The 24,367-nt window shown below is 38.9% G+C and overlaps 1 protein-coding gene across 1 annotated transcript; it reads left to right on the top strand.

The window, feature by feature from the left end:
- Positions 1-11,175: 11,175 nt before the first annotated feature.
- LOC133718173 (protein NRT1/ PTR FAMILY 5.4-like) lies at positions 11,176-15,593 on the top strand. The gene is made up of 5 exons (XM_062144989.1): positions 11,176-11,288; positions 11,465-11,682; positions 11,857-12,108; positions 12,508-12,779; positions 14,416-15,593. The coding sequence occupies exons 1-5, from the start codon at positions 11,198-11,200 to the stop codon at positions 15,260-15,262; spliced, it is 1,680 nt and encodes a 559-aa protein (XP_062000973.1). The 5' UTR covers positions 11,176-11,197; the 3' UTR covers positions 15,263-15,593.
- The last annotated feature ends 8,774 nt before the right edge of the window (positions 15,594-24,367 follow it).

Below are 24,367 nucleotides of genomic sequence, written 5' to 3'. Positions count from 1 at the left end.
CTTTGTTCTATATTGAAGACGCAGCGGGAGTTTCGAGGTGAGTAATCCCACAATGTTCATTTATGAACGGAGTTACCATTATTGTTTTGGCGTTATTTGTTTAACTGCAAACTATAGTTGGTATTAGTAGGCATTCCCGAGCGAATGACTACGTATATATATATATATATATATATCTATATATATATATATATATTCTTGTGAGTGATGTGTGAAGGAATAATATGCATGATTGTGTACATGTTATTGCTAAAGGCAACTTTTCGGGAAACAATATTGTGGAAAAAGATGTTTTCTGTTGTTTGAAAAGTATTGAGTTTGATGTTACAATTGCGAGTCAAGAGTGACTTATTGTAAGTGTATTGGTCCTTGTACCAAGAGTCACAGATGGTGACAGGTCGCAGATGGTGACCTTAACGTTTGATTCTAAGACCAGACGGGGTCTGAAAATCATATGTCACAAATGGTGAGAGGTCGCAGATGGTGACCAAGGCAGGAAATCGGAAATCACGTCCTTGGCCGGATGAGTGGTTACGATTTCAGTTAGAGCTCTAGTCTGTCTGCCATCATAGCTTATGCGGGTAACAGTCGAGGTTGCTGGAGACTCATAAGTATGTAGTTTAAAGGAGAGTTCCGAGAGTATTCTTCTTTTATTGTCTAGATGAGACTTGAATTGCTTCTTGATGGTTAAGTTAGCAAATAGAACATTGTCACAGCGGTGACTTAAGTTGTCCCTTCGGTGGAAACGATATGGAATGTTAGAAGGAATCATGGTTGCATCATTTCCTTAAGCTGATTTGTGTGAGTTGTTGATTGATGTTTCATGAGTTACTCATATGAGGTTTCATAAGCTTACCAGGTTTGTTGTGTGGTAACCCGGTGCACTATTCAATGGTGTAGGGGTTAATCCTGCAGGTCAAGGTAATCGTGGCTGAAGCTGAGGTAGCTTGTTGGCAGCAGAACGGGTAGGAAACAAATTTTGTTGGCTTTGTCATTGTATGACTTCCGCTATATAGTAAGCTCTGAGGAGCATTTACGTTTTATTTTGTGATGACAATTTAATTAGTAAGTTTGTGTAATATATAACTCTGTGGAGCGAGTGTATATTAACTTGGAGGGTTCAGGGCATCAGTATGTACTTGGTTTAAAGGGAAAAAAAGTTTCCAGGTATTTTGTATTGATGGATGAACGATCACGCTTGTATAATTATGAGATTATATATTGATTTTTATTTGTGTAAAAAAATCAGGGGCGTGACAGGACATTTGTTGTAAAGCTTGGGAGTTTTATTTGGGTATTTGAGAACATGTTGTATTTCGGATTTTAGTTGCTTCTTGTGGAGTTATTGTGATTTGGGGAGCAAAGTGGCTCCAGAAGAATAAGGATGGTTATTTAGAAGTGTGAAGGTGTTTCTATAGGTTTTGGGTAGTCCATTTTTAGGGGTGACTCTGCTGAATTTTCGGTAGAGTTATTCCTAAGGTGGGCCCCATAGGGTCACCTCAAATTCAGGGTGGAATTCGGGGCAGGTCCTGTCAACTTTTAGGGCCACTAAAAGTATCGAAACAAAGTAAAAGGTGAAAGTAATTGTCGTTTATCGTCTAAATGACTAGTAAACCGGTAAATTGAGATACGGGACGTTCCATCAAACCTTTTCCTGGTGCAGTCTTTAATTATCTTAAAATTCTCACAACGGCATCCATATGAGCCTTACTAGGGTTGTGCATGAACTGACTCACTATACTGACTGTATATGCTACATCTGGTCTGGTATGAGACAAGTAAATCAATCTTCCAACCAATCTTTGATATCTAGCCCTATCTGTAGAAACTTGACCAGGATACTCTGCAAACTTGTGATTCTGCTCAATAGGTGTGTCAGTGGGTTTGCAATCAAACATACCTGTTTTAGTTAGGAGGTCTAGGACATACTTCCATTGGCATAAGAAGATTCCACTTCTACCCCTTGCTATCTCAATGCCCATAAAATGCTTTAGGTCTCCAAGATCTTTCATCTCAAACTCAAAAGCCAACTGCTGTTGCAGTTTCCCAATCTCATGATTATCACATTTTGTAATCACCATATTATCCACATAGCTTATCAACACAGTTATCTTACCCTTCTAACACTTGAGAAAAAGAGTGTGATCTGAGTTGCTTTGTTTATAACCAAAGCGACGCATTGATTGAGTGAACCTCCCAAACCATGCATGAGGTGACTGCTTCAAAGCATACAAGGACCTTTTCAATCTGCAAACCACATCAATATCTATAGTAGTTTCATATCCAAGACGAAAGCTCATATAAACTTCTTCAGCTAAATCACCATGAAGGAATGCATTCTTCACATCAAACTATCGAAGTGGCCAATCTAGGTTTGCAGCCAAAGACAATAGTACTTTGATAGTTCTCCCACTTTCTGAACCCTAGGTGCACATAACCTATCTTGTCAAGCCCACACAGATGAGCAGTACAATCATCATCTTCTTCCAAGTACGGTAATTGGTGCCATTCAACTTAGCACCACTGAAACCCCAGAGGATTCTTGATTCAGAGATACCTCCACCTTCTGAACGTACAGTGGCATTAACATCCTTGCCTGTGGGTCCTCCCATTCAAGATGAAATTGAGTATGCCGAAAGAACGAATGGTAGAGGCTTGAAGAAAAAACCCTAAAACCCAAATTCTAGGTTTAAAGGTTTGAATACTCTAAATCATAAGAACACAGAAAGACAAATCCCAATTACTGGGTAGAAGAAATTTTAAGAGAAATTAAATTGAGAGAATTGAGAGCAATGTGAGAACAAAGAGACAAAGTCCAATACAGATCTTTGCTCTGATACCAAGTTGAGAATAAGAATGTATTTGAGAGAATAATGAGATAATTTTATTCTTCTCACAAAGAGGTATTTATACACCAAGGTTATATATACTAACTAGGTAAGCACTAATTACAATTAAAGAGATAATTACTTTCCTAATTGCATACAATAAATACATTCCAAATAGAATAAGAATATTCTAAACAGCATACTTGACTCACGCTAACAAAATAATAATCATCACGTTACTCTGTCTTTTCTTTATATTTGATTTCAGTGCACCCTGTTGCATTATCTAAGTAAAACTAGAAATTGCAAATATGTTGCAGTGTAATTTACGTGAGATGTGACAGATACTATGTAATATGCAATTTGAAATCTAAAGCCCCACTTTTACAGATAATATAATTTAACATTTGATAAAAGAATACCATATTACCCTTTATAATGGCTAGACAACTGGTGATGTAGAACTCGTAGAAAGAACTCTCAGACTAGGGAAAATTTATATCAGGAACTCGTGTTATCGAATTGGGAATTAGTGAATCACAGGGTTAGTGAACTGTCTAATTTCTTTTTAATATTCCGAAAGCAAATAAGGAATATTTCACACTAGTGTCAGACCAGTAGCTTTCATGGAATCACTCATTGTTGTAGAAAGCTTCATGCACACTTTTTAGTATTTGTAAAAAGTCTGTCCAATAGTTGTAAAATTGCGTATGACCTCACCCTACTAACAACACGTTTGAAAATAAACTTTTCTCTACCACACGGAGAAATTATTTAAGGGTTTTTCACTTCAACAGTGTTTGAACTCTTTGAGGACTTTTGAAATGATACCTGAACTTTCAAAGTTATCAATGTGATACCTGGACTCATTTTTTCGTATCAACGTCGTACCTGCGGTCGATTTCCGTCACAGAACCGTTAACTATGACCACGTGCCCAGCATGTGAGGCACAAAATAAAGGTAAAAATGACCTTTCCCACTTCCTTTAGTTCTTCATGGGGTTTTTTACTTTAACAGTGTCTGAACTCTTCGAGGACTTTTGAAATGATACCTGAACTTTCAAAGTTATCAATATGATACCTGGACTCATTTTTTCGTATCAACGTCGTACCTGCGGTCGATTTCCGTCACAGAACCGTTAACTATGACCACGTGCCCAGCATGTGAGGCACAAAATAAAGGTAAAAATGACCTTTCCCACTTCCTTTAGTTCTTCATGGGGTTTTTTACTTTAACAGTGTCTGAACTCTTCGAGGACTTTTGAAATGATACCTGAACTTTCAAAGTTATCAATGTGATACCTGGACTCATTTTTTCGTATCAACGTCGTACCTGCAGTCGATTTCATTCACAGAACCGTTAACTATGACCACGTGCCCAGCAAGTGAGGCACTTAATGAGGTTAAAAGACTAATTTACCCTCAAAAGTATTGTTTTTTTTTTGTTTTTTTTGCTTTCTTTCTTTCTTTTTTTCTTTCTTGTTTTTCTTTTTCGACGCCTTCTTCCCTCTGATTTGTCCCCTCCGATTGGAAGCCATGGCCGCAAATCAGATCTCACCTTCTCTCTCAACCACCCAACCCTTTCCAAGCACTACCTGACTACAACCACATTGAACTCAGCTAGATCGATATGGCTACCTAGCAAAAATTCAAGCTCCTCGCCACTCAATGCCCCGTCGTCGCCTGAAGCCCCACGCGCAGCCCATCCACTAGCCCCGTCATCCACCTCTACCGCCGTAAAACCCTCAGATTGTTCCTCACCCACCCCGACCGCCGCTGATTGCCTCGCCGGAGTACCTCGTCTGAGGCTCCCACTAAGTACTGATATTACAGCCACGAATAACGAAAGGCTGGTTCTTTTTTGGACAAATTGATTAGAAGCTGGAATCAGTGAAATGATCATTGCCCCATTGTTTGATAAATCATATACAGATAGATATAGTTATACACAGACACGCAGTCGCGGAAAAATCATTTTTCGGTTTTCTCCCATCATCACCATCCTTCGCCTTTTCGCCGCTGTTGAGAGAGAGAAAGAGAGAGACTCTCAGTCTCCTTCACTTTTGCAGATTTTGATTCAATTACAAAGACACGGACTATTTTTGAAATTCATGAACTTATGCTGTGATGTTAGTTGCGGTGAGGAAGCCGAGTGCCACGACGGCGTGGCCCGCCTCCGTCATATCTCCGGCAAGCTGCACAAGAAGGTCTGGATTGCCGCCGGCCATATTCTCTCTCTCTCTCTCTCTGATCCGTTTGTCTGAAATCTCAGGTAAATTCCAAGTCTCAGATCTGGAGGCCAAGAGTCGTGAAACCGTCTACACCGCTCCGGCCTGCAATAAATTCAGAGAAGCAATGCCATCGAGCAAGTTGTGCTTGGAGAACTCCGACGAGATGGAGTCCCCGGCAATGTCCGTCCATCAGAGAATTGGATTCAAGTTTTGCTTTGGGTTTTGCATTTTTCTAGGAAATGTCATCATCCCATCTGATTGCATTTTGCAGATGAAAAAGGAAATAGAAATGGAGAAGAAGAATTGAAGGTACGACGGGACGCGTGAAGAACTAAAGGAAGTGGGAAATGTCATTTTTACCCTTATTTTGTGCCTCACGTGCTGGGCACGTGGTCATAGTTAACGGTTCTGTGACGGAAATCGACCGCAGGTACGACGTTGATACGAAAAAATGAGTTCAGGTATCACATTGATAACTTTGAAAGTTCAGGTATCATTTCAAAAGTGCTCGAAGAGTTCAAACACTGTTGAAGTATATACTTTTGAGGGTAAATTAGTCTTTTAACCTCATTAAGTGCCTCACGTGCTGGGCACGTGGTCATAGTTAACGGTTCTGTGATGGAAATCGACCGCAGGTATGACATTGATACGAAAAAATGAGTTCAGGTATCACATTGATAACTTTGAAAGTTGAAGTATCATTTCAAAAGTCCTCGAAGAGTTCAGATACTGTTGAAGTAAAAATTAAAACCCATTATTTAATAGTTAACAAGATGTTAAGCTTTTCTGACTGGAACGAGGTAGCAAAGATTTGTTGCATCATGCGGACAATAGTTGGGCTACAGTAATGCCCTAATAGTATTATGCTTGATCAAATGTGAAAACTAACTATACTTCTATATCTAACCTGCATTCTAATCTCCCGACCAAATGAACACTACTTGGTGTCTACTGTGAGGAACTTCATGATGATAGGTTTTCAAGCTAGAAAATACTTCGGCATAGATCCTATCTAGAGCGGAGCTCTGCTTTGAAATTAACGTGTGAAGTTCGAGTTTTGGGTCATTTTTCGGTCGCATATCTACATCTCGACCGTTCAGTTTTTAGGTACTAGTGTATAGATCATCTATGAAAATTTTCAGCCAAAATGATGATCGTTAAGGCATTGATAATTGCCTTAAAGCTAGTATGGTTCAGGTTGACAGATTCAGTCCGTCCATTGGTTTAAGCGAGTTAGATACCTTAACGATCATCAATTTGGCTGAAAATTTGCATAGATGATCTATACACTAGTACCTAAAAACTGAATGGTCGAGATGTGGATATGCGACCGAAAAGTGACCCAAAACTCGAACTTCACACGTTAATTTCAAAGTGAATCTCCGCTCTGGATAAAATATATATATAGCTGTTAATCTGAAAGGGTCTCTTTTTGGTTGAAATCTGATAGGTTTTAAATTCCCCTTTTTTAGTAGATCATATGATTTCATAGCAGAAGTAATATGGGCTTGCACTCGATTATGTAGATTACTAGGAGGGATTAAACATTTGGTCATTCAAATTATAAGCTCCAACATACCTGAGGTACCTGACAAAGCTAGGTTTGGGGGTCTATTGCTTTTCCCAGTGGTACTTGATGTGTTATATCCTTGAAGATGCAATTTTTGGCTACTTTTTGATCAGTGTATAAACTGATTTTTTCAGGATACTCAAAATTTCAGGGAAATTGGTGGGAGCTTGCAAACGATCACATGAAATAAGTAACCTGTGATTATTATTGACACTTGAATGAGATTGGTGGGGATGACGATATAAGTATATAACCAATGCAAGAATAGGCAAAGCTATATGCAACATATACTGTGCAATTTAAAGTGTAGGATGTTAGTTATTGTTAATTGAAGTTTTCTATTCATTTAGGATATTAACCGACGCACCGAGACTAGAGCGAATAGGTATATGTTGTGTTATTGGTCTCTAATTGGAGGTTTAACTAGCTCTACAGTAGTCAGAGAATAAGGAAAATATAAAGTCTCTAACCGCCTTACTAAATTATGTCAGCTACTTCTAACATGATAGCTATCAAGTGTCTACCGCAGTGAAAATTTGGAATTATACTAAAATGAGAGGCATATACACGTGAGAGCTTAAATCATCACAGCTGGAATTTTTGTGTTACGAGATCATAGAAAATTATTGCATCAGTTGATGCAGGACAAGTAGGACAAGAACTGTAAAACTAGGGTTTGTTTGCAGTAGTCTCGATTGTTTGGAAGAAAAGAGATTTAGAATAAGAAAATTAAGAAGAAAGAGATAGAACTACTAGCATCACACTAGTAGGGTTTCTAGGCATCACACCTAGGTTTAGTTGCATCGCACAAACCTAGAGAGGAGCAAAAACTTTCAATTTTTATTAACTCAAATATGCCAATAAAAGACTACAAAGGCCTCTATATATAGAGAGGGTAAGATGATTCTAGAATAACTAGGATTAAGTAATCCTAATATCCCTATTCTAGGATTAATTCAAAGCAGTCTCGAAGTCCATATGTTTTCTGGTGTTATTGGCGGACATAAATGGTGCATTCCAAGGCTGGGCAAGGTGGTGGTTGAGGCATGCCGGCTGTAGAAGAGACCAGGCTGATGGTCTGGGCGCCCATAGCAATTACTCTTGGGTTTGGGCCTGTGTTTTTGGTTTTTTGTAAGCTGCTCTTAGGCCTACTCACTATTGGGCCCGTATTTGGATCCTGGTGGTTTTTGCATTAAAATATGGGATCCGAGTCGTTTTTGGGATCAGATTTGGTTTTTATTTTCTGGGAAAGCCCTTTCTATGTAGGGTGGTTCTTGAAGCTTATGAATAAATTAGGGTTTGAACTTGGCTGATTCCGTTCATTCCCTGGTAGTGTCAGGGTACTTGGTTACGTTAAAATACATCGCTGTCCAAGGCATCTTTACTTAAGCAGTTCTAGGTTTTCTAGGGTCTCTAGATAGTAGCTCATTTATAGGGTGGCTTATTATGTAGTGTTTGCCTCTTACTACTCTTTCTAATGGAGTGACACCCCAATTTAATTAAAAAAAAAAAAGAATCCTAATAATAAAAGCCTAGATTTATTGCAAAGTTCAAAATCCAGGTGACTTAAAGATTCCACTCGTACTCTTCATCATCAGTTTATGTGGCAATGGTTTACTCAATTCAAGATAAATATTTACCTGAATGCCATTAATTCTCCTTTATACCCTCTGTTTCCTTCTCTGTATGTCTCTGTCTATCTATCTCTGTGAATATATGTCTTGTCTAATGTTGGTAATTGCCACATTTTTCTTAGATTTTGCATTTACTTGTGATAAAGAAAAAAAAATGTCCGCCTTCATAGTTCATGGTATATAAATTGCCAGAAAAACAACTATTTATTATATTGTAAAAGAAGGCACTGCTGTAGATACTGCTATAACCCTGTAAGAATACAGTTAAGAAAATGCTGTATAGACTTTTCTTAAGTTGTTTTCTCAGAAGCAATGTCCATACTTGCTCTAAGTTGGAACTGCAAATTTTAATTTGTATGCCATTTTTCATTTTTCATTTGTAGTTTTTATTTTGATCTGATGATAAGAATCCTTTACTTGTAATTTTCTTTTATTATCATTACTGGATGATGCTAATGCTTTTCAATATTCATTTAAAGTTCTATTCTAGTTATAAATAAGATGCTTTCTCATGTTCAGTTTCCTCCACTAAATGATTTTCATGCTTAGATATCTGTTTTTGTTCAGGTTTCGATTGAAGCAGCAAAGATTATACACATGTGACATGTACAAGTGATTGTAATTGATGGGCGTGGCACTAAGGTTGAATCAATTGGACAATGTGGAGTTCAGCTAGTTGCCAGTTGCCACTACTCATGGTAACTATCAAGAATCTGATAATGAACCCTCTTGTGGAGATGCTTGCCGGAGGAATACATGTGAGATGGCTTGTGGCCAAAATGATGTTGCAATTCACTGCACATGTGATGGGATGTGGTTATCGGCAAAGATTTTAGGTTGAGGCCTCCCTTACAATTACATTCAACAATATTGGTATGGCAGCATTGCATCTTTAAGTATTTATATTAGGACTGTAATATTCTTGTAATTAGATAATTCATTATAGCTCTTATGCCAATTGAAACCGAGTGTGGATTTCTAATGCCCAGCTTATTTTGGGAGATGTTTTTTGAAGGATCCCGCCCCCCCCCCCCCGCCGAGCTCAAGCATTGCCAAATTATAGCTTCCATTGTCAGCATCAGGAGCCAAGTCATGCTGGCCACAGTGTAGGAAATGCTAACTAAGAAGCAGCTAGCTAGTAAGGAGTGAGTATGGTTATTTAATTAGATTGGTTTTTCCTCTTTTGGGTCTAGATGGTCCTTTTATGTCATGTCTCGATATTCAGTGTTTCAATTTTAAGCCAAATTGTTCACTCTGCCAAAAAACAAATCCCCAATTAACATTGAGAAGGAAAAAAGACAAAAGCAAATTGCCAAAATGATATATATTCGTTCTCAATGTCCTCCCTCCCAAGCTATTACCGGAATCCTGTACCACTAGCCCAAAAGTACACCACACATCCCTCCGGCATATAATCCGTCACAGAATTGGGAGTTACCAATGAGAGTTTAGTGGTTTGGACTAGTCAGACCTGTTCACAGTTATAGAACAGAAATTGTTCTATGATCAAATTAACCACAGCATATGAAAAGTAAGGGAGCAGTAGCATTTCCTATTTTAGTATTCTTGGGTGTTGGAAGCTTCATTAGCAGTTTGATCATTTATGGGGTGCAGTCTAGTAGCTAAAGTCTGGTGAGAAGTTGTTGTTGTGGTACAAAATAGTGAGAAAAGCTAGCACTGGTAGGTTAGTGGTTGGATAGATAGATATAGATCAGATAATGACGGTTAATTAGTGGGTTCATTCAATTAGCCACTATCATTTTGTCTAACCAAGACCAGCTAGGTGTATGGTGTTTGTTGCGTGCAAGAACATACAGTACTAATTTGAGTAATGAGAAAATAGTCAAATAGGGCTTTGTCATCTCCACTTTGAAAGAGAAAATTACAGATCTTCAAACATCATATATTCAATATATAATATTGCGTGTACGCATTAGATTGCCAAAAACAGCAAATGAAAAATTACATATCCTTCTTGAATATATTGCACGTATCTTATGAAAGTGATAGTCTGAAGTCTGAACAATTGTTTAAGCAATCAGTTATACAGATCTAATTTACTGTCAGTCATGGGGTAGAGAAGTTCTAAAAATTGAGATATTTTCATCCAACATTTGGGAGAAATGCCACTTTGCTTGAGGCTCAGATTGGTTGTTTCATATGCTTTTGTTATGTAGTGCTTTCACTTAAAGCCTTTTTGTTAGAAGGATATAGGTCATGTTTCTTCATAGAAATTCGAAGTTTTTTATTTTAATTTTCAGTTTTCAAAAATAAAAAAAATGCGCTTCTTCAAAAACCATCTAATAGTTTTAACCAAAAAAAAAAATTCCACTAAAAAGTACTTTTATAACTCAAAAAACATTTTTACTTTTTTTTTTTTTACTACATTTTTGATAATGTGAAAGTGCTTTTGCTAGAAGCATTCTCAAACCTAGGCTAATTTGGTGCCATGGATCTGGTAGTAGTTCTGCTAGTGTAGCTAGAGGAGTCGTCTAAACACATTAATTCTAGACTTCTACAAACTCTAGTCGATACGAGATTTTACTAAAGCCACAAGGTAGTCTTGGATAGGACACTGACCTCTGGTGGTCTCTTCATTCCACAAATTGCTAAAGTGACAACGTACGAAATTGTTGCAGATGAATTCAATGCATGTTTCTAAAATAGAAGCTACTGGATTGGAATTAGTCCTAATTAAACTTCAAGAAAAAAGAATTATTATGAATCGGTGAAAGTTTTGCAAGATGGAATGCGACCTCTGGCCAGTGAACAATGTCAGTGAACTTCTCTTGAAGATCAATGGAATGTGACATCGCTAACGTATAGCAAGTGTCAAAGTTCTACCTAAATCCATTGCACTTATAACTTCATCTATATATCCAGGACCCAGAAAACCCTCAAAACATTATACCTTGGACATCTCCAGCGAAAGTCATGATCGAAAATGAGCAGGAGTTATACACCAAGCTCTCCACCCTCCAAAAACCCTCTCGAGGTGGCTGGGATGCTGCTATTTTCATCATCTGTAAACTCTTGTACCATCTAAGAGCTTTCACCATCCTAGCTAGGAAAAGTATCCCATATACATATACTAGAGTCTAGAGATATTTCCACTATTAATATATCTTTTTCCCCGCATAAAAATTTCATATTTAACAGTAACTGGTGTATATTAACATTTGATTCTATCCATTAATGCAGTTGTAGAGGCAGCAGAGAGGTTTGCGTATTATGGCTTATCTGGTAACCTCATCATATACCTCACAAATTATCTTCACCAGCCCACAGCCATCGCAGCCAAGAACGTCAACATATGGATCGGTGTGTCATCCCTCTTTGCTCTTCTTGGCGCGATTGTAGCTGATTCTTTCCTGGGTCGGTTCAAGACCATCATTTTATCCACCTCCATTTATTTGATGGTAAATTTCTAGTCCAATTTTCGAGTGCTGCAGTTGTATTGAAGATGAGAATGGGGTTGTATAAATACGTTGTGACCAAGACTTTTGAGGCTAAATCTTAATAAGTAGTTAAAGTGTACAACTGGGCTGCTTAGTGGACACTCTAGCTAGCTAATACTGTGTTTATGATCACAGGGAATGGTTTTACTATGCCTATCTGTCTCCAGTGTTCCTATTCATTATCGTGAAGCAGTGTTCTTTGTTGCGCTTTACATTTTGTCAGTTGGCGAAGGTGGGCACAAGCCTTGCGTCCAAACATTTGCTGCAGATCAGTTTGATGAGGACACCCCCGATCAGAAAAGGACAAAGAGCTCATTCTTCAACTGGTGGTTCTTGGTGATAGTAATGGCAGGCACTAGTTCAACACTTGTGGTCATCTACATTCAGGTAGACATAAGCGCATTGCTGGTATCAGCAATCTGTCTATGCCCGGATCTATACATTCAACAACCAATGGCGCATTGTCAGATCCTTGGTGGGGGATCTACAAAGTTCATGGACACCAATTAATTTTTTGTTATAGATTTTAACTATATATATAGGTCCTTTTTTATTTTAAAGGAAAATCGACTGCAGATTTTTCATACATAAGTAGATAGCTCCTGAATTTTAATCTAGGCCAACAGCAATAACAGTCACCTACTAGCAATGAAGTTGTAGTCATTTATGCCAAGTAAAGCGACCTACAAACACCTTTCACAAAGTTTTAATTTCATACAAATATGAACATGTTAGTTTTGAAAGGAGATAACTATGGATTACATTCTAACGAATGTGACTACGCAGGATAATGTCAGCTGGATGATAGGCTTTGGTATGTTGACTGTGGTACAGGCAGTGGGCCTGTTGCTATTTTTACTAGGGATCAAGAGATATAGGAAGGAAGGACCGCTTGGAAGTGCCTTTACCACCGTGGCGCAAGTTTTCGTGGCGGCAGCAAGGAAGTGGCGTGTGGATGAGATGCTTCATTCTGATATTTTCTACGAGGATGAGAGGAGTGGATCTCATATGGGAGTTCAGCCTAAGCAGAAAACTTTAGCTCGAACTAACCAATTCAGGTACATATCCGTTAAATTTGGGAATTATTAACCTTTAATTTATTGATCGAGCTTCCTAAGAGGACATTCGCAAAAAATGATTTTTGTGGACCTCCCTCTTTAATTTGCAGTTACTTAAAAATAGTTGTATCATCTCAACATCCGAACAGTTCATTTTTTAGGCTTTTAGGCAAGGATATATCATCCTTGCGAAAAATCAGTCAACTCAGAAACTATTGGCTAGATGCAATTTAAATTTGGCTCTCTTTTGTAGCAATGATTTCTACAGAAGAGATTAAAGAAGGAACATACGGATTAATGAATTACGTATTGAAGCATAAAATCTCTTTTTCGAGCGTCCTATCTCTCTCTCTGCTCTTTTTTTCCTTTTTTTTTTCATCAAAGGAGCCGGGTGACATCAATTCATTAAAAATAAGTAGAGAGAGGCAAACAGAACATAGTAGCCCACCTGCAGTGACCGTCAAAATCAAGTTACTGTCTAGTGTCTAGAGACCCTAGTAAACTATAAACCCTAAGTAAAGCTACCTTGGATAGCGGTGTGTTTTTTTTTTTTTTTTAATCAAATAAAGGATTAGGCGATATTAGTTTCTCGGAAGCAGACGATGTAGAGAGCAAGTCCCACCCTCAATCCCGAAGGAGAAGGGTCTGCCACACTCTGGGAACCCACCGCCCGTCCCCCTATTCTTATTTTATTAATAAAAAAAAATACAAAGATGAGGGGGGGGGGGGGGACATAAACCTTACCCCGGAATACAAGAGAAACAAATAAAGTACAAATCCAATCAAGCATTACGCTGATAAGGAATGCCCATATCATCCCTAAGCAAGAAAGGAGATAGAGTAGATGGTGCGATTGCATACCAAACTAAAGCACTGGATGCCAAACCCATGTTTGTCAACCGATCAGCAACAGTATTCCCTTCGCGGAGCACATGAGAGCAATGAAAGGTCAACGAGCGGATACGCGCTAAACAAGTCAACCAAGCAATCCGTAGAGGCCAAGGAGGGACAAATGAAGAAGAGACAATGCAAGCAAGAACACTAGTGGAGTCACTTTCAAGCCATATGTTATTCCATCCAAAACGAAAAGCAAATTCAATTCCAATAATGACACCCATTAGTTCAGAGAAAAAAGCTGTCTGATGGTGTGCTTCAAGAAACCAAGCTTGACACTATTGAAGTTTAAAATGAGCTTCAATATTCTGATTTATTCATGACTTTTAAGACCACTCTACGCATAGAGGGCTTCCCAAGGGACATAAACCCATTGCTAAAGGAAAGAACACCTTATGCTTCCATGATTTTGAGTAGCATAAACTTGTGTGCGTCCTCTCTAATATCCGGCCAACATTTCATTGTAAATAATAATTTTATTTATCGTCAAAACATTAGGTGTTCTTTCCTTTAGCAATGAAAGCAATAGATGTCCATTCAATATATATGATGATTAGCAAGTGCCAACCAGAAAAGAAAATACAACTCATTTGAGATTACAAACTTCAAATATATATATATATCATTTTAATTATTATTCATATTGTGAAAATTCAGTCTGACGCAAGACAATAGTGTTTCCTTGTTTCATTTTCATACGCGGATATGAATATGTATATGCTGAACTATTTCAAAACATCAGATTTTTGGACAAGGCAATGATTATTGACAACCTTGATGCATCAAAGAACATCAGAAACCCTTGGGGGCTATGCTCTCTAAATCAAGTGGAAGAAGTGAAGCTGGTTTTCCGTCTTATTCCCATATGGTTCTGTTGCCTAATGTTCTTTGCAGTTCAATCGCAACTCCATACCTACTTCACGAAACAAGGCTCCATGATGATCAGATCCATCGGATCCCACTTTTGCCTTCCCCCCGCATCACTCCAAGCCCTAGTCGGCATCATGATCATTATCACCGTCCCAATCTATGACCGGATTATTGTCCCAAAAGTACGAGAGTTCACAGGACATCCAGCGGGCATACCGGTGCTTCAACGAATTGGGGTTGGCCTATTCTTGTCCGTAGTCAACATGGTTGTGGCAGCTCTAGTGGAAGCCAAAAGGGTTAGTGTTGCAAGAGAACATGACCTCATGGATGACCCTGAGGCAATAGTACCAATGAGAGTATGGTGGTTGCTCCCACAATACATACTAACTGGTACGTCAGACGCCTTCACGGTTGTAGGACTCCAGGAATTGTTCTATGATCAAATGCCAGATGCGATGAGGAGCTTGGGAGCTGCTGCGTACATTAGCATTCTTGGAGTTGGAAGCTTTGTTAGCAGTTTCATCATATCTTTGGTGGAAACTATTAGCAGAAACTCTGGTGAGCCGTGGTTAGGTAACAATATCAACCGAGCGCACCTTGATGACTTCTACTGGGTACTTGCAGGACTAAGCGCTCTATTTTTTGGTGTTTATGTGTGGGTCGCAACATGTTTTGTGTACAAGAAAGTTGTTAGGGAAGAAACAAGTGGGGTGGACTGAGACTTGAAATCAGATCATGATCACATGGTCAGCGAAACAATCGAAACTTATGCAAACTATCATTGATGGTGATGTTTACTAGTAGTGAGACTCTCTTGCTTAGTTTGAGTGCACACAGAACTGTAAGATCTTGTCCACTAAATAATCGTCGTTGAGATATTTTAAGTTTATTGGGACTCTAATTAGAAAACGTACTCCAAGTGCATTATTATAAGATATGTTGAAGAATGTTGACTTTTGGTGTGCTTGTCAAACTAAGATTAGTTCTATTATTGTAATAGGAGAGAAGATTCTAGATTTCCAATTCAAGTTAGAATATGAATTTTTGTACTCCAAGAAATTGTACTTTGTAATCCCTATATATAGGGTTCCTATTATCAATGAATGAATACACAATTCTCTCATCAATCTCTCTTTGCATCCCAACATCCTTAAACACGTTATCAGCACGAAGCCCTACCCCTGAAACCCTAAAATCGTAGCCTTCAAACCCTAGCAATCACCACCGCACACCTCGAAGCCCTTGATCCCAGAAGCCAGGAATCGGTGGCGAAACCACCAGAACCGGCCACCGGAAGTTCCTGAACCGACCCTGTTAGCCTCGCCTGCCTCCGCGTATGCCTCTGCGTCCCTCCACCGACTTTGTTAGCCTTCCCTGTTGCCACAGACCACTGTGGCACAGATTAGCCTCGCCTCCGACAGATCTCACACACCCCTGTGCCGACCCCCGCGCACCCCTGCGGCACCCTAGGCCCATCTGCACACACAGCAGCAGCACACCTTGCGCAGCCCCTGCCTACACGGTTAGCCTTGCTATCAGCCAAGACCTAGCAACCTCCGACCAGTGTTAGGCCAAGCTCCGGTCACCGACGACCTTTTCCGGCCACCTCCGGCGACCAAATTCCAGCCAACTTTTTTGGCGACCGATTTCAAGGTAATTTTTATTAAATGTTCCCGCTTTCCGTACTTTCAATTTCTTTCTTTTTCCTTGGGGACTCGCAACCTCACTTCTTATTTTTCATCCCACCTTTCTGTAACGTGGGTTCGATCCTCTAAAAACGGAATCGTGGGGATTCACGCTACATACGAACTAAGAGCGTTCATACTCTTCTGACTAAGAGCGCCCGTAAGCATCGATTTTTGACCATATAAATATCATTATTTCGGTCTAATCCAAATATTCTTGGAAAATCGATTTTTTGGTAGCATAGCTCGAAAATCTTATTATTAGTTGTCATGGAAGTTTTGACTCCGAAACTAAACTATTTTTTCTTTTTCCTTTTAGGATGTCGAATGAACCAAGGCTCAACTTCCCCATGCTTAACTCAACAAGCTCGGAGTACCACAGTTCGGTAATCGACGTTGAGAACCATCTCACTTCAAAAGGGATATTACCCATAATCTGGCCACCAAACCCGGAACTCTTGTTTGAGCGCACGTCTACAAAGCATGCTCAAGCACTCATCTTGATGCAACGTCACATGGATAAATCACTCCGACTGGATTATATGTCGATCAAGGATGCAAGAGAATTATGGGTAGTGCTAGAAGAGCATTTTGACAATGTCCAAGATTCCCTCCTCCCCGACTTGAAGGTCTAATGGAGCAACTTGCATGTCGCGGACTTTAATCCATTGCTTAATATAATTCAGAAGCTCTACGCCTCAAATCCATATTGGGGTTCTATGAAAAACCTATCATAGAGCAAGAGCTAATTGAGAAAACTCTCTCCAATTTCCCCTTCTCAGCGCTTTTGGTATCAAAGCAATATAGTGGTGAATACAATGCTGGACGGATCATGAGGTTTAATTAGCTAATCAATGTTATGTCTGTAGCTAAAAAACATGATAATATCCTCGTGAAAAATTATAATTCAAGGCCCGTTGGAAGTAAGAGCGTTCATGAGGCAAATTATAATGCACCCAAAGGAGGGCGCAAGGAGTGGAACCCTAAGAATAAGGGACAAAATGGACGTGTGGGTCCATATGACCGCCCTAAAAAGGAAGGTAACCGCAAAATTGGAGTGGGATCATGTGGCAACGTCGCTACACGTGGGAGAGGTGGCCGTGGCGCCGCCGGCCGTGGTGGAGCCGTCATAGGCCGTAGTGGTGGCACCAATCCCCCTAGGGGACGTCCACAACGTGCACAAGGTGCACCTGAATTAAATGGAGGCAACCACAATGATGTGTGTCATTGATGTGGATCAAGTGAGCATTGGTTTAAGCAATGCAAAGTAAGCAACAAGTTAGCTGCACAATACAAGGCATATAGAGACCTGAGGGAGCAAGAAGCCTAACTTGCCGTAGAAGAAGATGATGGAGATGACAATGACGTCAATCTCACCATAGGGGACTTCAAAAAGGCAATTAAAACTTCCAAAAAATGTCCAGAATCTACGTCAAAAAGAAGGTACAGAACCTGAAAAGTTAAAAAGAAATTTAATGTTAGCAAATTCAAAACTGAAAGTCACAGAAAATAGAGAAACAAGATAACAACAAAATGGTAATCAAGTTAGAATCAAAATCAATCGTCAATCCCCGGCAACGGCGCCAAAAACTTGTTGTGAAATTTTAATTAAAACTCGCAAGCGCACGAATCGTCGTTAGTATAGTGTGCAAGTACGAGGTCGTTCCAACTGAGGATTGATAATCAATTTAAATCCTAACCTAATTAATCCAAACACAAAAACACATAAGCAATCAAACTAAAGAAGATATGGTTTTGGATTTTTGAATAAAGAAATAATATGAAAATTAAAGAAAGAAAGAAAGAAACAAATAATGATAAAACCTAGGGTTTCAGAATCAATCGCTAACAATCCTATTTATGTTTCAATGCAATTAACAGATTCTTTTGTTTCTCTAGATGATAATTCCCGTATCTAAGTCCTTCTCAGGTACTCTAGACCATAGTTTTCCTTAAGTGTATGATGCTCTCCCTCTCGGGTAAAGATCTTATATCCTAACTATGCAGTTTATCCTTCTCAGGTATAAATTTAACATGCAAGACTCATTACGCTTTAGAAAACAAGGAAATCAAGCAAACCATTAGTCTTTCTCAAGTAATAATGTAATTTACCACACTTAATCACAAGAAGCTAATCAAATTATATTGCATCTCTGCTTCAAATTTGTCTTCCAATTACTATATGCAAAGCCCTAAGGTGATCAATCAAAGAACTTAAACATAAAGCATCAATTCAAATAGTGATTAAGCATTCATCATAAAGAAACTATAAATCCATCAATAAAATATCAAAGTACATAAACAATCATGATAGGGCATCATCCTAACCCTAGAAAAGGTTTAACAAAATATAAATACGTAAAACATAGGAAAAACATAAAAAGAATGGAAGGGGAAAAGAAGGGAAAGATGGATGAGTCGTCTCCGCTCCTTAGGCGTCTACATTGTGCTCCGAGACTCTCTTTTTCATGTAAATTCGTGCTCCCTTATATAGGGAAGATTTCTGCTCATCTTTGGCTTCATGTTTCCTTGTAAAACTTGGGTTTAAATTCCTTTCTTCATTTGGAATGGGAAAACCTTGAAATATCTCTTGTAGAAGTAGGAATAAGTTCATCATTGAATCCTCATCTGAATTAACTTCCTTGAAACATTAGGATTAACGATCTTGTGCAACGGAACTTGAGTTCTCCAAGAATGGTTGTAAATTCCCGAGCAGATTTCCTGTCCGACCTATCTTTACTCAAATAATCATAACTTTCTCTAGAAGAATCGAAATCGAGATCCGTAAAATTCTACAGAAAGTTGACATCCGTAGCTTTCCAATGATATAAGGCTCATTAATTGTCTGATCCGATCTGAGTAACTCTCAGTAATTCGAGGAAGTTGGATGTTCTGCACAGACAGATTCTGAGACCTGGGCGTCTTGCAATCCTAGTTAGCTCATTTTAGCTTCTTTTCTTCTCTTTATGAGACAAACCTACAAAAACACTATAACAACATAAATGACTCGAAATAAGGAGGACTAAGCATAAATAGTAAGATTAAGAGGCATAGAAATATAGGAAAATATGAGCACATCAAAGAAGTGCACAAGGATGCCGCAGATTTTGATTAGCATAGTCCTTTTATTTTTTGAGAATTATGTAATGGCTTTATGGCTTAGTCAATAAATGGCATTTTTTCTTTTTAACTCTCCCACTAGGCTCATCCAATTAATTGTGATATCTGGGAAAGATTTGAACTGAGAGAACAGTTTTACAAGTGAGCATAGCTCCACCAAAATCTCGACTTACCTTACCTGGTCACAACCAAATTGGAGTTATCGAACGGATTGAGTGACTACAATTTGTCTAACTTTGATTTTTATTTTGGATTAGATTTTGGTCAAAAATCTTTGATGTAATCATTGGCTATTTTTATTACTAAAGTATCGATTTATTTTTGAATGTCTTGAACATATTTTAATTTTGAGCTTTATTATTTTTCAGTATGTTTCCCAGAGAGCTAGAATGCCTTGCGGATAGAGCTACAACACACACTATACTTCGAAATAGGCCATTATTTTTATGGATGACGCTTACTCGATCTTTAGTGACTACAATGGCTGGATCATCAAAATTGATTCATGGTAGAGGTCTAGCCCAATTTTTTAAGCCCAATGGCACAACTATCAATGTCACTGAAGCTCTATATTCTCCTAGGGCTGAAAGAACCCTATTGAGTTTTAAATATATAAGAGCCAATGGTTTTCATGTGGAAACACATTGTAAGAATGGACAAGAGTTCCTTTGCATAACTTCTAATGACTATGGACATAAACGAGTCTTAGAAAAACTTAAGTGTCGTACTAGTGGGTTGTATGTAACCACCATTCAAATTATTGAATCTAACCATGTCATGAGAGATAACTTATGGGATTCCGACACATATAGGCTTTGGCATGACCATTTGGGACACCCAAGTCATGATATGATGATTTGTATATTAAAGACTTCACACGAACATCCATTTTTCAGAACAAAAAGAAGTACAAACCGAAATTTGATTCAAGGAACGGCATCTGCGCCACACGGTGCCGTGCCTATGCAAGTCCGACCATCTATGACTCGCGCGGCCTTCCCCCTACGGCCTAAAAGTGGCTTTGATGCCACATATGCCTCATTGACTCCTTTTTTTACTTCTAAAGTCAATTGTGACTCCATGGCTCAACCAAAATCCTCATTGGTTACTTCTAAAACCCATCTGTCATTCTGCAAAGCTTGCTCTTTAGAAAAATTAGGATCGAGACCATCCTATTCAAAGGACATTAAAGAAAATATTCCATTCTTGCAAAGAATCCAAGGTGATATTTGTGTACCTATTCAACCACCTTGCGGAACATTTAGATATTTTATGGTGTTGGTTGATGCATCGACACGCTGGTCACATGTCATGCTTTTGTCCACAAGGAACACTGCATTTGCTAAACTCCTAGTACAAATTATTAAGTTAAGGGCTCACCACCCTGATCATCCTATTAAGTCAATACGTCTTGAAAATGCTGGGGAGTTTACATCAATTTTTTTAATGATTATTGCATGTCCATTGGGATTAAAGTTGAACATTCAGTTCCTCATGTTCACACCCAAAATGATCTCGCAGAAGCTGCCATTAAAAGACTTCAAATGGTTGCTAGAGCATTAGTAATGCGCACCAATCTCTATGTTTCTGCTTGGGGCTATGCAATATTGCATGCAGCTGTGCTTATTTGTCTAAGACCCACTGCCACTCAACCCTTTTATGCTTCCTAGATGGTGACTGGGTATGAGCCTAATGTTTCACACTTTCGCATATTTGGGTGTGCAGTTTCTGTGCCAATTGCGCCACCAAAGCGTACCAAAATGGATCCTCAAGGACGATTGGGCATTTATGTTGGATATGACTCTCCAACCATTATCTGTTATTTAGAAAACTTGACAGACGATTTCTTTATCGCTAGATTTGCGGATTTTCACTTTGATGAGACAGTCTTCCCGTCGTTACGGGGAAGATAAGAACAAAAATATTCAACAGGAATGACAGAAATTATCGTGGTCTGTCCCCACTTTGTCTCATCTTGATCTCTGAACTGCACAGTCCGAAATTGAAGTGCAGAGAATTCTCGATCTTCAGAACGTAGTAGATTTGATGCCTGATGCGTTTACTGATATCGCTAAAGTGACGAGATCACACATACCTATTGCAAACGTGCCTGCAAGGATTGAAGTCCCTAAAAATATAGGGCATGACACCGTACCTAGGAATATTGGGCATGGTGCTGCCACTCCTAATGAAGTTGGTATTGTGGCTAAGGTCAGGCCCCCTGCAAGGAAGCGCGGGCTACCCAAAGGTTCGATGGATTCTCGCCCAAGAAAAAAAGTGAGTTTGGCACAAAATGATCCATTAATCATCGATATAAATAATCCGTCTCATGAGAATATTCCGGATTATGGTTATGTCTAAAAGACATCATTGGGGGAACACTCCAATGTCAGAACCAGCTCCAGAGAATAGAGAGATCTCAATGAATTACACTAGTGTACATGAGACGATGAATAGAGATTCTATTATCCTTGATGATGCCTTTGCATATTCTATTGCTCAAGGAATTATAAAACATGATGATATCGAACCTCGCTCCGTTGAAGAATGTCAATGAAGAGCAGATTGGCCTAAAAAGAAGCAATCCAGGCTGAATTAGACTCACTAACAAAGAGACAGGTATTTGAGCCTATAATGCAGACACCCCCAAGTGTAAAGCCTGTTGGCCATAAATGGGTCTTTGTTAGAAAGCGTAATAAGAAAAATGAGGTTGTAAAATACAAAGCTCGCCTCGTGGCACAAGGCTTTTCACAACGCCCTGGAATCGACTACGAGGAGATATATTCTCCTGTAATGGATGTAATAACGTTCCGCTACCTTATCAGTTTGGTAGTTTCGAAAAAACTTAACATGCGGCTTATGGATGTGGTTACAGCATATCTCTATGAGGATCTAGATTCAGAGATATATATATATATATATATATATATATGAAGGTTCCAGATGAACTTCAATTACCCAAATCAAGTGGCTCTAGACACGGAGAGCGTTTTCTATAAGATTAAAACGCTCACTATATGGATTGAAACAATCTGGACCGATGTGGTATAACCGTCTAAGTGACTACTTGATTGGGAAGGGATATGTCAACAATGAAATATGCCCATGCGTGTTTATTAAAAGGACAAGTTCCGGATTTGCAATTGTAGCAGTTTATGTTGATAACATGAATCTGATTGGAACTCTAGATGAGTTAAAGGAAACTGCTAAGTATTTGAAATATGAATTTGAGATGAAATATCTTAGGAAAACACAATTTTGTCTCGGATTAGAACTCGTGCACCGTAGTGATGGGATTTTGATCCATTAGTCTGCATATATTCAGAAAATTCTAAGGTGCTTTAATGAAGATAAAACAAAGTCTATGAGTATTCCCATGATTGTCCATAGTCTTGAGCCCGGAAAAGATCCGTTTCGTCTAAAGGATGAGGATGAAGACATTTTAAGGCTGAAGTGCCCTATCTAAGTGCAATAGGTGCATTATTGTGCTTAGCTCAATGCACAAGACCCGACATCTCATTCGCATTGAACTTGTTAGCTAGACATAGCTCTGTGCCAACACGCTTCCATTGGATTGGTGTAAAGACAATCTTTCGATACTTAAAAGGTATGATTGATATGGGCTTGTTTTATCCCTACAGAGAAAATAAGAATGACGGAAGTATGGGATCGGACCCCATAAGGCAAAATACTGCCGTCCAAAATGCCATGATCGGCCAAGTTGCCAGCGCTGGTGCCGCCGTCGTCCATGGTGGCCGGTGTCCTCCTCCTCCCCTCCATCAAAACGACGATGATGTTTTGATGGGTTTTGTTGATGCAGGGTATCTCTCTGACTCTCATAGAGGTCGCTCCCAAACGGGTTATGTCTTTACCATGGAAAGCACTGCGATATCTTGGAGGTCTACAAAACTGAATCTTGTTGCTACTTCCTCGAATCATACAGACATTATTGCTTTACATGAAGCTGTGCGTGAATGCAGATGGTTAAGGTCTGTAATTAAACATATTCGAGGAACTTGTGGTTTGAAGTCTACCACAGATGAACCTACGTGCATTTACGAGGATAATGCAGCCTGTACTGAACAAATGAAGTTAGGTTTCATCAAGGGCGACAACACCAAGCATATATCGCTTAAGTTCTTTTACAATCAGTAATAACAATCATTTCTAAAGATTAAAGTGAACCAAATTCGATCAGAGGATAATGTAGCAGACTTATTTACTAAGTCGTTACCTAAATCCACCTTTGAGAAACATGTGAAGAGCATCAGATTGAGAAAGTTATCAGAACTCCCATGATTGTAGCAATCAGGGAGAGATGTCAACATCAAGGGGAGGAATAATGTCTACATGTTTGATCTCGAAGAGTGAAGGACGTGTTGTACTCTTTTTTCTCCTCCTCAAGGTTGTTTTTGTCCCACATGGTTTTTATTACTCGAGTAAGATTTTTAATGAGGCAACGACCAAAGTGTCATCACTAAGTTTGAGCGGCACAAAGGGGAGTGTTGAAGAATGTTGACTTTTGGTGTGCCTGTCAAACTAAGATTAGTTCTATTGTTGTAATAGGAGAGAAGATTCTAGATTCCCAATTTAAGTTAGAATAGGAATCCTTGTATTCCAAGAAATTATATTTTGTAATCCCTATATATAGGACTTGTATTATCAATGAATGGATACACAATTCTCTCATCAATCTCTCTTTGCATCCCAACATCCTTAAACAAGATAGTATTTAATTGTGGAAGTTTTCATGCTATAGATGTTGATTGATCTTTCACGTTACCTATAAATATAGAATTTACATTGCGTTTAATACTTTGATTGCTGCCTATTAAACAGGCATGGAATTAAGACCAAAAAAATTGCTAGATGGGGAGTAATATTGTGTAGTCAAGAATGAGACATCAAACATTGTGTAAACAAACTGGGGTCATGAATGAGATTTTTTTAACTAAGATCAAACATGCAGACATCATTCCTCAAAACTGAATGTGGGAAATTGCAGTGGCGGGTTGTGAG

Source organism: Rosa rugosa, chromosome 6 (genome assembly GCF_958449725.1).
Source record: "Rosa rugosa chromosome 6, drRosRugo1.1, whole genome shotgun sequence".
Lineage (NCBI taxonomy): Eukaryota > Viridiplantae > Streptophyta > Magnoliopsida > Rosales > Rosaceae > Rosa > Rosa rugosa.
Note: the sequence above shows the minus strand (reverse complement) of the source record. Positions and strands in the feature narration are given on the sequence as shown.

What these genes read in the sequence shown, in the direction of transcription:
- LOC133718173 (XM_062144989.1), top strand. Translation starts at nt 11,198, where the DNA reads ATGATCGAAAATGAGCAGGAGTTATACACCAAGCTCTCCACCCTCCAA. An exon ending in CCACCTCCATTTATTTGATG is followed by an intron (nt 11,683 to 11,856) that starts GTAAATTTCTAG and finishes TTATGATCACAG; the next exon opens with GGAATGGTTTTACTATGCCT. An exon ending in TTGTGGTCATCTACATTCAG is followed by an intron (nt 12,109 to 12,507) that starts GTAGACATAAGC and finishes GTGACTACGCAG; the next exon opens with GATAATGTCAGCTGGATGAT.